Source organism: Gossypium hirsutum, chromosome A10, assembly GCF_007990345.1.
Source record: "Gossypium hirsutum isolate 1008001.06 chromosome A10, Gossypium_hirsutum_v2.1, whole genome shotgun sequence".
Classification (NCBI taxonomy): domain Eukaryota; kingdom Viridiplantae; phylum Streptophyta; class Magnoliopsida; order Malvales; family Malvaceae; genus Gossypium; species Gossypium hirsutum.
This window is the reverse complement of record NC_053433.1, coordinates 117,640,502-117,659,873: the sequence shown is the minus strand read 5'-3', so window position 1 is coordinate 117,659,873 and position 19,372 is coordinate 117,640,502. Positions and strand designations below refer to the sequence as shown.

The window sequence follows — 19,372 nt, the reverse complement described above, 5'->3', positions numbered from 1 at the left end:
TGTTTTACACCCCTTTCTTACATATTTTTGAGCCAACATCGAGGATATTATTATTGCTGACAATCCGCTCAAATCAGTAGACTCAACTCGGATTATCTCATTATTGCACATCTTAAATCAATGGTCTTATTTTTGCAATTCACAACTACATCATGTACAGTCAACCAATCCATACCGAGAATAACATCAAATTCATCAAACGGTAAAAGCATCAAGTCGGCCGGAAACAGGAGCCTCGAATTATTAAGGGGCATTTCTTACACACCTTGTCGACAAGCACATATCGACCCAAGGGATTCGACACTCTAATAACGAACTCAGTAGACTCAACAGGTAAAGTCTACTGGATGCTAAAGTCTCACATACATAAGAATGAGTAGAACCAGGGTCAATCAAAGCAATCACATCAGTATCAAGAGAGTGAAAGTACGGTAATAACATCAGGCGAAGAAGCATCCTCGCGTGCACGTATAGCATAAGCTCTAGCAGGAGCACGAGCCTCGGATCTGGTGGTAGCATCTTTAAACCCTCTCTGACTGCCGCTGGCATTCCCCATATTCCTAGGTGGTCTACTTCGTGCTGTAGTATACTCAGTTTCCCACTCTGATTCATATTTTTTCGGATAACCTCGGGTAATCTTTGATAAAGTGGTCGGCTGCCCCACATTTATAACAAGAGCAGTCATGAAATCTACAACTCCCCGAATGCCATTTTCACAATACTTGCACTCTGTTCTGTCCGACGATCGTTTCCAACACTGGCAACCGAAGTGGCTCGCGTACTCACTGGGTCGATTATGGTCTTGTCTGGAAAAGCCCAAGTGTCTTTAGATCGACCTGAATCCTCTTTAATTTCTCGGTGACTGCTAAAAGGGCTTTCCCGAAGATCTCTTACGGAACTCTCTTGCTCCCACCTCAGTTTTTCTTTTCTCTTTACTAAGCTCTTCGGCCTTGCAAGCTCACTCTACAAGTATTACAAATTCTCTGATTTCGAGAATACCAACATACAATTTTATATCTTCGTTCAATCCATCTTCGAAACGTTTACACATTATAGCTTCTGAAGAAACACATTCTCGGGTTATACCGGCTAAGCCTCACAAATTTTCGTTCATAATCTGTAGCCGACATGGAACCTTGTTTAAGTTCAAGAATTCTTTCCATTTCTAATCAATGAATCTCTGGCTGATATACTTTTTTCGAAACTCGATTTGAAAGAACTCCCAAGTCACTCGCTCTCTGGGCACAACAGAAATCAACGTATTCCACCAATAATAGGCAGAATCACGTAGTAAAGATATAGCACATTTTAAACATTCATCGGGTGTGCAGGACAGTTCATCAAACACTCAGATAGTGTTATCCAACCAAAATTCAGCTTGTTCAGCGTCATCGCTATCTGTAGCCTTAAATTCAATAGCCCCGTGCTTTCAGATTCTATCAATCGGGGGCTTATTTAACCTCGTCTGATCAGTTACCGGAGGTATCATAGGTGCAGGGGGTGTATTATTCGGGAGTGAGGGTTGTGGAACAGCCGTATTGGTTCGAATGTATTGATTGAACCAATCATTCATTACACTATAGAAAGCCTGTCTAGCCTCATCATTCTGATTGCTTGCAATAGGTTGAGAGTCCACCGGCACTGTTCCATGCGCGGGAGCAGGCGCTGCACTCTCAACATCATCAGCTACCGCTCGATTGGGATCGGGATCCATTACTATACGAAAACACGTTTTTAACTGTCAAAAATCACCACACTATCATTTAACACATAATGGCATGAATATTAAAACTGCCTATTACCTAATTGAAAAACCTTGTCCTAACACACCAACCCGTACACGTCGCCGGAGAATTAAGGAGTGTACAAAATAAGCACAAATTTCATTAATCACACTATAGACATACCTTAAAAAATAATTCCTAAGGTAATCAATCAAAACATAAAAATCATTAATTGAATATCAACCAGCACGGCAACACATCATCTAATTGTGAAAAATAAAATAATTTAACTAAACATTTTCGCATGGCAAATCTCCACTATATACTATTAAAAAAAAAAAAGATACTTAATTAACTCAACAAGTCAAGACCTATACATGCATTACAAAGTTCAAGCTACAAAGGTACGAAAGGGCTTAGATAGTGGAGACCAATGACTTTCGAACTTTAAAACTGACCGAATCCGATAAGACTACGAGCAGGATCTATAAAACGAAGAATTAAGACAAATAGTATTAGAGCTAAATAATTTTTAGAAGTAATGCAAACAATTTAAAACTTGTTAATTAAAATGAGTACATAATTCCATTAATATCTAAATAATCCATTCATTTGGCCGATATTATGTATATATATAACATAGGAAAACTTCATAGTAATTTCCATTATTTATTAAGCTTATAACTATTACCTTTTAACCACATCTTTCATATGATAACTTACATCACCAAATTTTATCTTGTTTAATCCTCAAATACCGAATTTCATTCACTCCACTATATATATGTATAACCGTACTTTGATACTAATAATTCACATAGAAATCAATTCAAATCTGAGTACGTAACGCGAACATTAACATATAATAATACATTGTACCTATGCAACGAGTTTTACCACACGGACGTTCGAGCTTACAATCTACTTACATTGGCTGGATCAAGATTCTGTCAAAATCTTAAGGCTCGGAATACATTACTAGCATGAGCCTGCGGGTCCTTAAACCCGGATATTTTTCCAGCACTTAGCCTGAGACTTTAAGTCCAGATTTATTCCAGCATATTAGCCTGCCTTGCGGACTTTAAGTCCGGATTTCCTCTTTTACGAGCACCTTAATATTTATTACAAAGAATTCAATTAAGCATGTACAATTATTATTCACCATGCAAGACATTATCAAGAGTACTAAATGGACTATCTTCGACTTTACCTCGGTATATTTTTGAACCGGTTGTAGATTATACTATCTTTTCCTTTCAATCCAACTTGTTTCACCCTTCTCTTGAGCTAAATAAGTATAGTAATAGAGATTTTAATATTTTGATCCATAGATGTTACCTTATATATTGACATTCTAATCAAATATCAAACTAATTTATAATAATTATCATGTCCGTAACAATTAGTCTTATAAACCTGGATATAATTCATAACTAATACATGTTCATACACAAATGCTACTTTGCCAATGCTCATGTATTAGGTAATAATTTATCATTCAACCTTTCAAAACCAAACGTATTATATTACTTAAATATACATTGCACCCAAATACATAAGCCAACTAATCAATATAAAACATCATGTACTTTATATTACTTATGTGGCCTAGAATATACTTGGTCATAACATACACATAAAAAAATCAATTCCAAATTTTCATTTCATTTACTTCACTAAGCCGAATACACTTACCATGTTCACATACATTCTTCAACAAACTCACTCTTTAAATTAAGCACATATTCGGCAAAAAACAATGGTAATTTTAGCAACTTTAATTTAACTCTTATTGCTTATAACACATTTAAAGCATTCTTTTAATTCTATCAACTACAAAAAAACACACATTATTTACAAATTATAAATCAAATTTATGTTTCGGCAATGGCATCAAAATGCATGATCCGATTCTTCCCACTTTAGCATCTAATGCATCCATATGATCATTGTTTAGTTCAAACAAACCTATCAACCATTATTCATCTAAATTAGCAATGAAACAATAACCATAATCTTTTATTAACTATCATGGCCGAAGGAAAGTTTTCTAAAACTCTTAATTCCTAAAATCAAAATTTTAACATTTCCTAAAGAACTTGGTAACAACTCAAATTAACTTAAATTTCAAGAATTAACTTAAACTTACTTTAATAAAACCTAAGGTGGCTGAATGGTTCTTCTCCCCAATCTTCTTAATTCGGCTAAAAGAACAGAGAACACCTTTTTTTATTTCACCCACTTTTCTACTTTAATATTATAATTCCATGATATTAAGCCATTTACTAAATAAATGTTAATATAAAATTCATAATTATATTTAACTGAACATGGCGGCCATATCTAAAATGGGTATTTACATGCAAACCATCCTTTTCACACATGCATTAATAGCCCATTTTTAAAATTAAACTTATCACATTTCAAAAGTGTTCCATAAGTCCTATTAAATAAATTCACATGCAAATTACAAATCAAAGCTTGAATCTTTCAACCACCATAAGCATGAATTGACATATTATTTTTTAAAGCACGACTGTTATGGGCCCGAAACCAATTTTTCGACTATGGAGTACAAATTAGGATGCTGTTCACATCAAACATTCTCCCCATAGAATTTTTTCAAACATAGCACCTAAATGAAAAAGTTGCATTCAATAAGCCAATCCCAAAAATTCAAATAGAACCACTATCACTAAGAGGCTTAATGCATAATAATACTATCACAATAAAGCCAATAATTAATCCAACTAACATGGTTTAACACTAAAACCAACTTACAGTTCTAATATTTACATTCCAATCACTAATCACGATGTAATATACATATTATCTAACATAAATTTTAATACAAAATGAAACTAAAAGTCCGATATACATGCCTCTATAAGTATATAATGTTCATTGAGTACCATAAGTGATTAGTGGGTTGTAAGCGATCGGTAAAAATTTTAGCTATAGCTTGGTCGCTAATTGTGGCGAATTTAATGAAATTTATTTTGAAATTTGAACGTTTGATTTTTGAAATAAATAGGGAGATCGCCACCGATATTTTAATACCTAGAGTGTGATCGGACACCTATTAGAATCTTATTTATAAAACAAATAAAAAGGCTAGAGTTTAGGATCTACGTTAAAATCCAGAGAAAATTTACAGGGTTTCGGTGAGTCGAGTTACGCACGAGGAAGGTATAGGCACCTACTACGCGACGTCCCAAAATTGGTAATCTTATTAAACACATGTTGTCTTGTTTTCAAAAATATCGAATTCAATTTGAACATTTAAGTGTATTGATCCGATTGAAGAAATGAGAATTGCAAGTTTTTTTTATTTTAGAAGAAGGAGTACCCGTTTTTAAACACGAGCCATTAAATTTCACCCAACAAGCGATGAAATAATGACTAATGTTAAAATCGGTACATTGCCTTATTCTTAAAATTAAAATGTAAAAAGTTTTAAAAATGATAGTTAATGAAAAAATCCAAGAATATTATTTTCAAAAAAAATGCGAATAATGACTGTGAATAATAAAATATAATAAATTAAAATATTAAAAATATCAAATATTAGAAAAATAATAATTAATATTGATAAATAAAAAATAAAATAGACAATAAAAAATAAATTATAAATATATATATTAGAAATAATAATGTTTAAAAACAATACTATTAATAAACTTACATCAATATGTACATATAAAAAAAAAAATAGTGATAATATTAAAAATATGTACATAATAAGTGTTTAAAAATACATAATAATATAGTTAAGATATATACATAAGATAACATGTAAAAAAATATATATAAAAATATAATATAAAGATATATAAAAATAGTATAATATATATATGTAATATAGAATTTTAAATATACCTAATATTAAAAGAATATATATAATATAATATTAAGAAAATATAATAATAACAAAAAAGAGAGAGAGAGAGGGGATATTTTTCGCCACAAGGTCGGTCATCGTCCGGTCCCGGACCGCCGCGGCGCCACCGTACACGGCACCCACCTCAAAAAAACTTTTTCGTAAAAATGCGGTAGCTTCTCCTTTTATTTTTTTTTTAATTCGAGATAAATGAAAAAAAATAAGATTGAGGAAATGGAAAACAATAAAGTAAACAAAAGAACTAATAAAATGAGAATAGAACAAAGAAACACCTCTTTAGACTTTGATCTTTGATAATATACTTACAAAAAAATAGCTTCTCCAAAAAACATGCCTTCTACAAAAAACTCTTCTCACTTAAATTATTTAAAAATAAAACCTCTACACAAAAATCCTTTACAAATAACTTTCCTCCACCAAAAACTATCAACCAAAAAACCCACTCCCCAATACAAAAAATATGAGAAGGCTTATATAGCATTAAAAATAATTAATTTTATTATTAAGTATTAATATACTTTGTAGGAACAAAGTGTGTGGAGAAGGTGTGGCAAGATGGAAGTTGGTGGATGGAAAAAAAAGTGGCTAGTAAGGAGATTGGTAGGATAGGAAAAAAGAGTGTGGCAAGTGGAGATGGATGGTGGAAAAAAAGGATAATAGTGAGAGTTGGTGGTGGAAAAGGTGTAAGGCTATGAGAAGTGGTGGAGGAAAAAGGTGGGCCTAGTGAGAAAGGATGGCTAGTTGAGAAAAAGTTTAATTGTGGGACTAGGTTTTTTTTTATTTTGGATTTGGCTTAGGTTTGGGCCATTGGGGGTTTTGATGTAAATTGGGCTTTGGGTAGTTAAGATTTGGGTTTTGGGTTTAATTTTGGTGGGTTAGTAAGGCAAATTGGGTTTTGATGTAAATGGGCTAAAATTGGCCTACAACAGTGCCCCTCTTTGCTTATTACAGTGTAACGAGAATAGAGCAAAGATATAAAGAAAGCCAATTTTGCCCGGTCTGCTAAGTATGGACTTCTTTGGTGCTCTTCTCATCCAGGTAGTCTCTTTCCAGTCCATCGCATCTTGTAGCTTTGGTTCAATCCACTGCAAATTCGAAGATATGCCTTTAGCTTCAATCTGTTCCAATGTAATTCCAATATGCCTTCTACGCTTCAGTGAGATAAGGTTTGGGTCTTCTCTCTGCCACTTAGAAAGGCAAGATCTGATATCCTCATATTCAAACTCCACTAGCAACCTTCAGGGAGACAAAATCTGGTGTCTTCAATCAGCTCTAATATTGACTTCTTTACTCGGCATGTGATCCTGAGGCTCAACTCATTTCTCGCAATATGAATTGACTCTGTAAACTAGACATTAAAAACAGAAATTGAAAAATAGCTCAGCACGTGAGCCAAGGCTCACTCCACCTCTCGCAAAAGTAATTTTTGAAATACTCGACAAAAAACCCAAGCTCAAGTCACATCTCGCAATATAGTGATTTTGAAAATATAAAATTGAAAAAACAGAAATTGAAAAGCAGAAATTAAAGACTCAGCATGTGAGCCGAGACTCAACTCACTTCGCAAATGAGTAATTTTTGACAAACAAATGAAATACCTCGAGCGTGTCCTCGAGGCTCAACTCACCTTTCGACAATATGAGTTTTTTTTTAAAAATATATTGAAAAAACAGAAATATGAAAACAGAAATAAAAAACTCAGCCTCGTGAGTCGAAATTAAAATCACCTAATGACAAAATATGAAATTGATATTGATTTATGACAAAAACAGATAATTGAAAAATATCTCAGCAAGTAGATGGCAAGAAGAAACTCTAACTCACTTAATCCAATATGAGTAATATTGATTTTTTGAAAAATAGAAAATTGAAAAACACCTCAGCATAGTGAGGCTCAACTCACCTCATCTGCAATATGAGTTGATTTTTGAAAAACATAAATTGAGTCAGAAATTAGAAAAATACCTCAACGGTCTTGAGGTTCAACTCCACCTCATCGCAATATGAGTGATTTTTGTATGATAAATTGAAAATACCTCAAATGATGACATTGAGGTATCAACTCACCTCTCAAAAATAATGAGTTGATTTTTTGAAAATTAAAACAGAAATTGAAATAGAAATGGGAAAACACCTCAGCGTCTTGAGGTTCAACTCACCTCTTCGCAATAATGAAGCCTGATTATTTGAAAACAACATAAATTAAAAAAAGAATTAACAATAAATAGAATTTGAAAGGACCTCGACGTGGTTGATTTTTTTGAAAAGCAGAAAATTGAAACACCGCGGGCTCCACGTGTTGAACGCCCGAGGCTCAACTCACCCCATCTCGAAATATGCAGTTGATTGATTTTTTGAAAAAGCCAGGTAAATTGAAAAATAGCCCCTCCAGGCGTTTGTCCTTGGAGGCTCAATCACCTCTCGCAATATGAATTGAAAAAAATACCACAGTTGTAATCTGAAGCCACTCACCTCTCGCAATATGAGTTGATTTTTTTTAAAAAAAAGAAATTGACCAGTACCTCCGCAATTGTTGAAAACCGACCCCGCAACTCACCTCTCGCAATATAAGTTGATTTTTTTTTGAAACAGAAATAAATACCACTGTCCAACGTGTTTCGCTTGAGGCTCAACGTCATTTCTCGCAATAAGTTGATTTTTTTTTAACAACAGAAATTGAAATTACCTCAGCGTGTCCTGAGGCTTCAACTTACCATTTATGCATCAATATGAGTTGATTTTCTTTAAAAAGACAAGAAATTGAAATTACGTTAACGCGTCTGAGGCCTATCAACTCCCACCTCTCTAGCAATATGATTGATTTGAAAAACAAAAATTAAAAGGCTAACCACTCCGCAATATGAGTCAAAAAAAAAACTAAAAATACCTCGGCGTGCCCCGAGGCTCAACCACTTCTTGCAATATGAGTTTATTTTTTAAAAAAATTAAAAATACCTCAACGTGTCTTGAGGCTCAACTCATCTCTCGCAATATGAGTTGATTTTCCTTGGAAAGCATGAATATTTAAACATCAAAATACCAAAACCAGTCCTTGGTAGAACTCGGGTATCTTTCCTTTGATTCAGTGCGACTCTCATTCAAGATTTCTTGCTCTGTTGGAGTACCTGTATATGCCATGCATGATGTCATCATGATATGCACATGTTTGTCTTAAATGCCTTTATGCCTACATGATTATGCAGTGCTCCTTAAGCATATTGTCGTATGTCATTTCGCCATGATTGTTGAGGATTGCGTTCATGCTTTGATTCTCGACCTTCTCTTCAGGCCTCATACCTGTCTTCGAGCTTTACGAGTAATCGACGTTTCTCAGATATCACCCTTTTGCCCTTGGTTAAACTTTGTTCTTGCTTGAAGATCTTGCACTTATCGAATTCTTATCCGGGTAATGCTTGACATTTCTTTTGTTTAGATATGTCATTTCACTATTTATCATTAATAAACAATAATGAGATGCATGAAAATGGTCAGGTAGGGACAAAAAGACATCTCATATTCCTTTATTTCAAATTGGCAAACAAAGAAGTTAACCAATGAGATTAAAATGTCAAAAGAAAGAAAAGGTCGTATTCACGGATACAAATGCTCTAGATATCAACACATGAACTCTTCCACGTTCCTCAATCCAATAATCTTTTCGAGCATGGCTTCTTGCGTAGAAAATTTCGAGCTTTCAGAAGTGCTTCAAATACTGTAGTCTCACTACTTGACCTATCGTTCGACCGCCAGTTTGTTTCATTAGACGCCCTCTCGGTTTTCATCCTAATCTTTTTGTACTAATCAAGACGCCCTTTTCGGGTTTTCGCCCTGATCTATTTTTTTTTCTTTTTTTTAGATGCCCCTTTTCGGGTTTTCATCTTAAACATAATATTTCTTCACCGCATCTGAATTCACCGGATTCGGTAACTCCTTCCCATCCATCTCGTAGGATTAAGCTCCTCCTGAGAATGCTTTTTACAACGTATGGTCCTTCCCAATTTGGTGCCATTTCCTCGCAGGTCTTTTTTATTGGGAGAATCTTTCTCAGAACGAGTTCTCCTTCATGGAACTCTCTTGGTGTACCTTCTTGTCATGGGCTGCGATCATTCTCTTTTGGTACATTTGCCCATGACAAATTGCCCTTAGACGTTTTTCTTCAATGAGGTTCAACTGATATATCGAATCGAACCCATTCTGCTTCTTCTAACTTGATTCCATCAATACTCGCAGGAGGGATCTCACCTCGATAGGTAGCACAGCTTCCATTCCATAGACTAGAGAGAAGGGTTGCTCCCGTAGATGTTCGCACAGATGTGCGATATGCAAACAAAGAAATGGAAGTTTCTCGTGCCAATCTTTATATGTCTCAGTCTTCCCAATGATCTCTTAATGTTCTTGTTAGCTGCTTCATAGCCCGTTATCTTTGGGCGATAGGGCGAGGAATTATGATGCTTTATTTGGAACTGCTCGCACACTTCTTCATCATCTTATTGTTCAGATTCGTGCATTATCTGAGATGATTCTTTCAGGCAAACCATATCGGCAAATGATTTCCTTTTTCAAAACTTGCACACTGTAGTCTTCGTCACATTGGCAAACGAAGCCGCTTCAATCCATTTTGTGAAGTAATCGATAACCACAAAAATGAATCGATGTCCATTTGAAGCTTTTGGAGAAATTGGCCCTATGACATCAATGCCCCACATAGAAAAAGGCCACGGAGAAGTCATGACATGAAGGGGTGAGGGGCTACATGAATTTTATCGCCGTAGATTTGACATTTGTGGCATTTTCTGGCAAAATTGATTCAGTCACTTTCCATTGTCAGCCAATAATAACCGAGTCTCATGATCTTTCTGGCCATATTGAAACCATTGGCATGCGTTCCGCAACTCCTCATGGACCTCTTCAAGTATTTTTCTGGCTTCAACATCATCCAACATCTCAAAGCATCTGATCCTATCCTCTTTTATACAGGATATCCCCATCAAGAACAAATCCCGCTGTCATTCTTCTAATTGTTCTTTTATCGTTCTCATTCGCTTGTTCGGGATACCTTTGATTCTTGATATATTCTAAGATATCATGGAACCAAGGCCGTCCGTCTACTTCTTTCTCAATACCACACAGTGTGCAGGGACCTCGTATATGCTCATTTTGAGGGGCATTATTTCTGCTTCTCTACTTGCTTTGAACATTGAAGCCAAAGTGGCTAGGGCATCAGCCAGTTGGTTCTCTTCTCGTGGGAAGTAATGAAAAGTTATTTCTTTGAATTCCTTGATCAATCCAGCCACTAAATCGCTGTACTTAATCAATTTTGAGTCCCTCACTTCCCATTCTCCACGGATTTGGTAAATCATTAGGGTTGAGTCCCCGTACACCTCCAAGATCTCGATGTTTCGTTCGATAGCTGCACGGAGCCCCATGATACAGGCCTCATATTCTACGATATTATTGGTATAGAAGAAGTTCAGTCTTGCAGTGAACGGATAATGATTCCCGTCTGGTGATACCAGGATTGCTCCAATTCCATGCCCTAAAGCATTTGACGCACCATCAAAGCACATCTTCCATGACTTCTCTTTTGATGACTCGGATTCTATTTTTGTGATGCACATTAAGTCTTCGTCTGGGAAATCGAATCTTAAAGGCTCATATTCCTCTGTCGTTCGAGTTGCTAAGAAGTCAGCTATTGCGCTCCCTTTTATTGACTTCTGACTTACATAGGCAATGTCATATTCCGAAAGGAGGAGCTGCCATCGTGCCATTCTTCCTGATAGTGCCGGCGATTCCATAATGTATTTTATTGGGTCCAGCTTTGAAATTAGCCATGTCGTGTGATACAACATATATTGTCTGAGTCTCCGAGCTACCCAAACCAGAGCGCAACAATATTTCTCAACGGACGAATATTTTGCCTCATATTCAGTGAACTTTTTGCTGAGGTAGTAGATCGCCTTTTCTTTTCTCCCTGACTCATCATGTTGCCCCAGTACGCAACCCATTGAGTTTTCAAACACGGTCAGGTACAAAATTAAGGGTTTTCCAGGGGTCGATGGTACTAGCACAGGAGGATTAGACAGATACCGTTTTATCTTATCGAAGGCCACTTGGCACTCTTCGTTCTATTCTCCCGGGTTATGTTTTCGAAGGAATCAAAAATTTGGTCGCATTGGTTGGTAACTTGAGCAATGAATCGAGCAATGTAATGCAACCTCCCTAAAATCCCCTGACTTCCTTTTGTGTGCGCGGGGGAGGTAATTCTTGGATGGCTTTTATTTTATCTAGATCAACTTCGATACCTCTTTCACTGACAATGAAGCCTAGCAATTTTCCCGAGGTAGCCCCGAATGTACATTTGGCTGGATTAAGCTTTAGCTGAAACTTTCTCAGCCTTTCGAACAACTTCTTGAGGTTCATTATATGTTCTTCTTCTCCTCGAGATTTAGCAATCATATCATCGACGTAGACCTCTATTTCCTTATGCATCATGTCATGGAATAATGTCACCATAGCCCTCTGATATGTTGCCCCAGCATTCTTTAACCCGAATGGCATCACCTTGTAGCAGAACGTTCCCCACATTGTTATGAAGGTAGTTTTCTCCATATCCTCAGGGGCCATCTTGATCTGATTATACCCGAGAATCCATCCATGAAAGAAAACAATGAATATTTTGCTGTGTTGTCCACCAACGTGTCAATATGTGGCAAGGGAAAATTATCTTTTGGGCTTGCTCGATTCAGGTCATGGTAATCCACGCACATTCGTACTTTTCCATCTTTCTTTGGTACCGGGACTATGTTAGCCACCCATTCTGGATATTTGGAAGCTTGTAAGAAACCCGCATCAAATTACTTTTTAACCTCTTCTTTTATCTTTAACAGCATCTCAGGTCTCATCCGTTTTAGCTTTTGCTAAATGGGTTTGCATTCTGGTTTCAGTGGGAGTCTATGGACTGCTACATCTTCATCCAATCTTGGCATGTCTTGATATGACCATGCAAATACATCTTTGTACTCGCGGAGTAAAGCAATCAAATTATGCCTGGTGTCCTCTGAAATAGAGGTCCCAATTTTCACTTCTTGCTTCTTTTCTTCAGTTCCAAGTTTATTGTTTCAACAGATTCTTGATGAGGCAAAATCTGTTTATCCTCTTGTTCCACATTCTTAGCAAGTCAGGAGACGAGACATAGTCTTCAGCATTTTCTTCGGCTTCGAATTCTCCTAAACAAACAGCCTTCTCAAAATCGATTTCAGGACTCGTAACGGGTTTGTTCATGCCATTGATATCTGAGCACCTGAAATTTGAATGGAAAAGGAAACTATAGAGGAGCATCAAAGTATTGGGACCAACAAGCATAATATTATGGCATGATGTGAGATATATGCAATGATTGGCTGAGAAAAGAGGGAAAAATTATGAAGTTAATGAGAATGAAAAGACCATGACAAAATGCATCTCATTAATGTTCACTTAAATGATAAAGAGCAAATCATAAGCTCTAGCAAAAAAATCCCTACTATTACTTAGGGATACACAAAAAGAAGAGCGTTAACTTTAAGTATTACTCTGGAGAAGACTTAGAAACTTCAAGGAGATCCACAGCAGTCCAATTGTTCAAAACGAATCCAGGGGGATAAGGGCGTATCATTGAACATTTTTAATTGCATCATTTCCTTTGTCAATGACATTTATACTGATATTCTAAAGACCCCTTTCAATTAATACCAGCGTGCTTCTTAGATTATCTTGCCCGGGGTATATCATTCCTGCAAATGTAAATGTTTTTAACAAAAGAGGGTACGTTATAGGCTCCCATTCTAATTCTCGGCCTAAGGATCTTACAATCCGCCTTTCTCGATCTTTCTGTAATTGTTTTCTTCTTTGTTGCATGTCTAGCTGGAACCCCAAACCGTATCGGGCCTTGTGGTGCACTGGCTTTAGAGCCCTGACTATTCCTTGCAGATACCTTCCCAAACCTTTCCTTACTCGGGCTCCTTTTCCTTTGACCAAAGCAGTTATCATCTCCATCTTTTTAGCCATTTGATCCCTTTGCTCGAACGATTCCCCTCGAGATCTCACCATTAAGTCTCTTGTCTCTTGCTGTGACTTAGCCAGTTGTTCTTGTAATTCCCTTTGGACTCTTTCCATTCTTTTGATTCTTTCATTGAACTCAGCCTCAATTGTTCTAGCTTGTCGACCCGTTCTATACGAATGGCGTGATTCCAGATTTGAAGTGTTGTGACTGCGAATTATATGATTCTAACCTTAGCGAATGATCATGGGATAGATATATGCAATGAATGAATGAGTGCATAAATGAACGTCAATCATGAAATATATGCAAGAAATGGGTGTTGATTTCAAGATAGCCCCTATTTAGGCATTTCATTCATCAAAAGAGTCTATTACACAATGCTTCGGTCACTCGCATAATTGACTCCTCCATTAGAACCCGTTTTGGCAACCATTCTCTAATCAACATATTCCTAACAAGATGCCTATAATACATGATGAAAATAAAGCAAAGACGAACAACCCTGGTTTGTAGTCAAATATAGGCAAAAAAATCAATGAAAAATTATCAAATACGCTACCCGATCTAGTTTATTAAACCAACCCAATCCCCTTGCATACAAAGTGAAAGTGCAAAACGTAAGAGGCGTTTTTTCCGTGTACTTATTTTGGTGACTATGGAACAAGCGGAGGTTCGGCATGGCTCTAGTTAGGGGGCTCGTACGGTTCACTATATGCGGTTTTGGTTCTAGATAGGTACTCAAATTGTTCGTACTATCGTCTACTAAGACTAGTACGAAGTCTCAGTCATGGCCCATCATAGGCTTATGAGATCAATTCGAGGGATTACATTTACTTATGCCTATGCGGAGGGACAAGTTAACTCACGAAAGCATAAGTCATATGTAACCCGAAAGTATTCACTAGCCTGTGCGGAGGGACGAGTTAACTCGCGAAGGCGTAGCGTTTACTTTCACTTAAACGGACGAGGCCCGGGTAGAGAGCTCATGTTATGCAAAGATGCTCGTGCACGGTGTGTGGGGAGAAACTCACAAACCTTTATGTTTTATTTAAAAAACTAAACCAAAACTAAAATCACAAAAATTTAAAGCTGAAAAACAACTGGATAAAATAAGTTAGAATATATACAACACGATGCAAATGCATGATTTTTTTGAAAACAAAAAATTTGAGGATCACGACTAAATGTTAATTTGAACAAGGAACTTTGAAAATTTTGACAACGCGAGTTTAATTCGACTCGACTCTCAAAAAGGGTCCCCAGTGGAGTCGCCAGCTGTAGCGACGTAAAAATTTTAGCTTAGCTTGGTCGCTAATTGTGGCGATTTATTGAAAAAAGTTTGAAATTTGACGTTTGATTTTTGAAATAAACAGGGAGTCGCCACCGATCCTTTTTCCTAGGTGTGATCGGACACCTATTAGATCTCTTATTAAAACAAATAAAAGGTTAAGTTTAGGTCTACATTAGAATCCAGAGAAAATTTAGGGTTCGGGAGTCGGTTACGCGCGAGGAAGGTATTAGCACCCTCGCGACGCCCAAAATTGGTATCTTATTAAACACATGTTGTCTTGATTTTCAAAATACGAATTCAATTTGACATTTAAGTGTGATCCGATTGAAGGAAATGAGAAGTTGCAAGTTTTTTTGTTTTTTAGAAGGACGTCCCGTTTTTAACACGAGCCGATTAATTTCACCCAACATAGCGATGAAATCGATGACTTAATGTTAAAATCGGTACATTGCCTTATTCTTAAAATTAAAATGTAAAAAGTTTTTAAAATGATAGTAAAAAAAATCCAAGAATATTATTGTCAAAAAAATGCGAATAATGATGTGAATAATAAAATATATAAAATATAAAATATTAAAATATCAAAATATTAGAATAATAATAATTAATATTGACAAATAAAAATAAAATAGAAATAAATAAAAAAATGTACATAATATATATATTAGAAATAATAATGATGTTTAAAAATCAATACTATTAATAATACTACATTAATATGTACATATATAAAAAAAATAAATACGTGATAATATTAAAAATATGTACATAATATAGTGTTAAAAATACATACATAATATAGTTAAGATATATACATAAGATAACATGTAAAAATATATATATAAATAATATAATATTAAAGATATATACATAAAATAGTATAATATATATACGTAATATAGAATTTAAAATATACCTAATATATTAAAAGAATATATATAATATAATATTAAGAAAGATAATAATAACAAAAAAAGGAGAGAGAGGGAGAGGGTGGATGATTTTTGGCCACAAGGTCGGCCATCATCCGGTCGCCGGACCTTAAAAAAACTTTTTCGATAAAAATGGGTAAGCTTTCTCCTTTTATTTTTTTATTTTACTTTCGTATAAAAGAAACAAAATAAGATTGAAAGGAAAACAATAAGTAAACAAAGAACTTAAAATGAGAATAGACAAAGAAACCTCTTTTGCTTTGATCTTTGATTAATCTTAAAAAAAAACTAGCTTTTCCAAAAACTAGCCTTCACAATAACTCTTCTCCTTGATTACTTTAAAAAGAAACCTCTCCAAAAATCCTTTACAATAACTTTCTCTCCCAAAAACTCTAAAAAAAAAAATCCCCCCCATATACAAAATATGAGAAGGCTTATATAGCCATTTACAAAATATTTTTTTTATTGTTTATGTCTTCATTTGTAGGTACAAGTGGTGGTGGAGCAAGTGTGGTTAGTGGAGTAGGTAATGGAGCAAGTGTGGCTAGTGGATTTGGTGGTGGAGAAGGTGTGGCTAGTGGAGTTGGTGGTGGAAAAGGAGTGGCTAGTGGAGTTGGTGGTGGAAAGGTGTGGCTAGTGGAGTTGGTGGTGGAAAAGGTGTGGCTAGTTGAGAAAAGTTTAAGTTGTGGGCTAGGTTTTTTATTTTGATTTGGGCTTAGGGTTTGGGCCATTGGGATTTTGATATAAATTGGGCTTTGGGTAGTTAAGATTTTGGGTTTTGGGTTTAATTTTGGTGGGTTAGGTAAGGCTAAATTGGGTTTTGATGTAAATGGGCTAAAATTGGCCTACAACAACAGGTTTTTCCTAAACCCAACCCGAATAATTTAAGAAATTATTCTGCAGCTAAACTCCAATTCACAAAAAAAAATAGACCTTATCAAATCGGGTCAGGTTCGAGTTTTTTTGACATCCCTTTATATTAGTAAAATAGGGAACACTTCAAATCCAACTTGACATTTTTATCGTTAAAGCAAACGATTATATGTACAGATGACTTGATTAAAATGATACTTTAATTTTAAGATTGAATCGAAATGTTTCGAAGTTCAAAAATCAATTTAAGATTTAGCTGTAATTCAGGGACGTTTAGTGCAAGTAACCCAAGATAATTATTTTCAAAAAAGCTAACTAACAAAGAGAAATGGGCAAATTTCCGAATATATAAAAAAAATAGCAAAGAATATAAACCCTCCAAGTGGAAGCAGCCTAGCAAGTCATACTTGATCTTCTAACATTAAATGTACAAATAGAAGGAGTCAAAATTTCAGACAAGTTGTTTAAAAATTTTTGTCTTAAATGTCAAACCAACATTTATTTAATTCAAAAGCTTAGTAATAAAACCTTTGTCCACATGAACTAAATTGAAGAACAAGGAAAAAAAAATGGGTTCTTCTATTTTTTTGCAATCAAATTCTTTGTTAGAATCATTGATTCATTTATCGAATGAAGTGAGTTCAATCGAAAAGCTTCCGTCGATACAAGTACGTAACGTTTCAACAATGTTACGAAGAATCAAAGTTCTTACATCATTGTTCGAAGAAATTCAAGAATCAAACAACCCGATGTTGCCACCGTCATCAGTGTTATGTCTCAGCGAGCTTTTCTCGGTGATACGACGAGTTAAATCGACGATGGAAGGGTGTAAAAACGGTAGTTCATTATGGGGACTTATTCAGACAGAGAGATTGTCTAATCAATTTCATGTCTTTGTTAAAGAAATTGCAAGAGCATTAGATATTTTGCCATTGAGTTTACTTACTGTTACAGTTGATATTAAAGAACAAATTGAGCTTCTTCATAGACAAGCTAAAAGAGTTGAATTATATGTAGATCCTCAAGAGATTCAAACAAGAGATGTTCTTCTTACATTAATGGCTTCCGAAAAAACCATGTTTGATGTTGAGACGGTGAAACATGTTTTTAACAGTGTTGGATTGAAGACAGTATTGGATTATGAAGAAGAAATGTCAAAGCTGGAAGATGAAGTTCATAAACAAGCAGGTACTGGAGGTTTAATTGTGGTTTCAAATATAAACAATTTGATATCACTTGTTTCTTATGCTAAATCTATGGTTTTTAATGAAGAAAGTGAAGAAAATGATGTTAGACAGGTTTCGGGTTCAGTGAGTAAGAACACGTCAGTGTCGTTTAATGTTCCGGATGAGTTTCGGTGTCCGATATCGCTCGATTTGATGAAAGATCCGGTGATTGTGGCGTCGGGGCATACATATGATCGGAGTTCGATAGCTCAATGGATTAATACAGGACATTATACGTGTCCTAAGAGCGGACAAAGGTTAATTCATATGGCTTTGATACCAAACTATGCGTTAAAAAGCTTGTTGCATCAGTGGTGTCAAGAGAATAATATTCCGTTAACGGAATGCTCTTCAAATGCAGAGTCGGAGAAAAAGATGTGCGAGAAAGTCGTCGATCATATTTCCGCTACCAAAGTGGCGATTGATTCTGTTAAAAGAACTGCAGAGTTTGTGGTAGGGAAATTGGCGATGGGTTCCGTTGATATTCAAAGACAAGCAGCTTACGAGTTACGGTTGCTTGCGAAAACTGGGATGGATAACCGTAGGATAATTGCTGAGGCGGGAGCTATACCGTTTCTTGTTACGCTGCTGAGCTCTAATGATCCAAAAACCCAGGAAAACGCTGTTACTGCATTGCTTAATCTTTCGATTTTTGACAACAATAAAGTCTTGATCATGGCGGCCGGAGCTATCAAGAATATAGTTGATGTTCTCGAATCAGGAAAAACGATGGAGGCACGAGAAAATGCAGCAGCTGCGATTTTTAGCTTGTCGATGATAGATGACTTCAAGGTAGCTATCGGAGCTCATTCTCAAGCAATCCCAGCCCTCGTTGGGCTCCTTAGAGAAGGAACAACGACCGGAAAACGGGACGCTGCAATGGCATTATGCAACCTTGCGCTTTACAATGCTAACAAACCGAAAACCGTGGCTGCCGGGGCTGTTCCGTTGCTTATTGAACTGTTGATGGATGATAAAGCAGGTATTACAGATGATGCATTGGGTGTTTTGGCCTTGCTTTTAAGTTGCCCACAAGGGCTCGAAGCTATTAAAAAGAGTAGACCTTTGGTGCCTCTTCTTATCGATCTTTTGAGATTCGGGTCGGCCAAAGGGAAGGAAAACTCGATAATGCTTTTGCTCGGATTGTGCAAAGACGGTGGAGAGGAAGTTGCAAGACGGCTTTTGATAAACCCGAGAAGCATTCCTTCGCTTCAAAGCTTGGCTACTGATGGTTCACCTAAAGCTAGAAGAAAAGCCGAAGCGTTGCTTAGATTACTCAACCGATGCTGCTCACAATCTCATAATCCTGTCGGATTGTAACGTACTTTGTCGAGTGTAAATTTGTCGATTCTTGATTTTACTTGCACGATAAGTTTCATTCCCG

The 19,372-nt window shown here is 36.0% G+C and overlaps 1 protein-coding gene and 1 pseudogene across 1 annotated transcript; one reads left to right on the top strand and one right to left on the bottom strand.

The window, feature by feature from the left end:
* The window catches only part of LOC121208156 (UTP--glucose-1-phosphate uridylyltransferase 3, chloroplastic-like), a 19,955-nt pseudogene extending 6,176 nt beyond the window's left edge, over positions 1 to 13,779 (bottom strand).
* Positions 13,780 to 17,296: 3,517 nt separating this feature from the next.
* LOC121207900 (U-box domain-containing protein 1) lies at positions 17,297 to 19,338 on the top strand. The gene has a single exon (XM_041078406.1). The coding sequence runs from the start codon at positions 17,332 to 17,334 to the stop codon at positions 19,306 to 19,308; it is 1,977 nt and encodes a 658-aa protein (XP_040934340.1). The 5' UTR covers positions 17,297 to 17,331; the 3' UTR covers positions 19,309 to 19,338.
* The last annotated feature ends 34 nt before the right edge of the window (positions 19,339 to 19,372 follow it).

What these genes read in the sequence shown, in the direction of transcription:
- LOC121207900 (XM_041078406.1), top strand. Translation starts at nt 17,332, where the DNA reads ATGGGTTCTTCTATTTTTTTGCAATCAAATTCTTTGTTAGAATCATTG.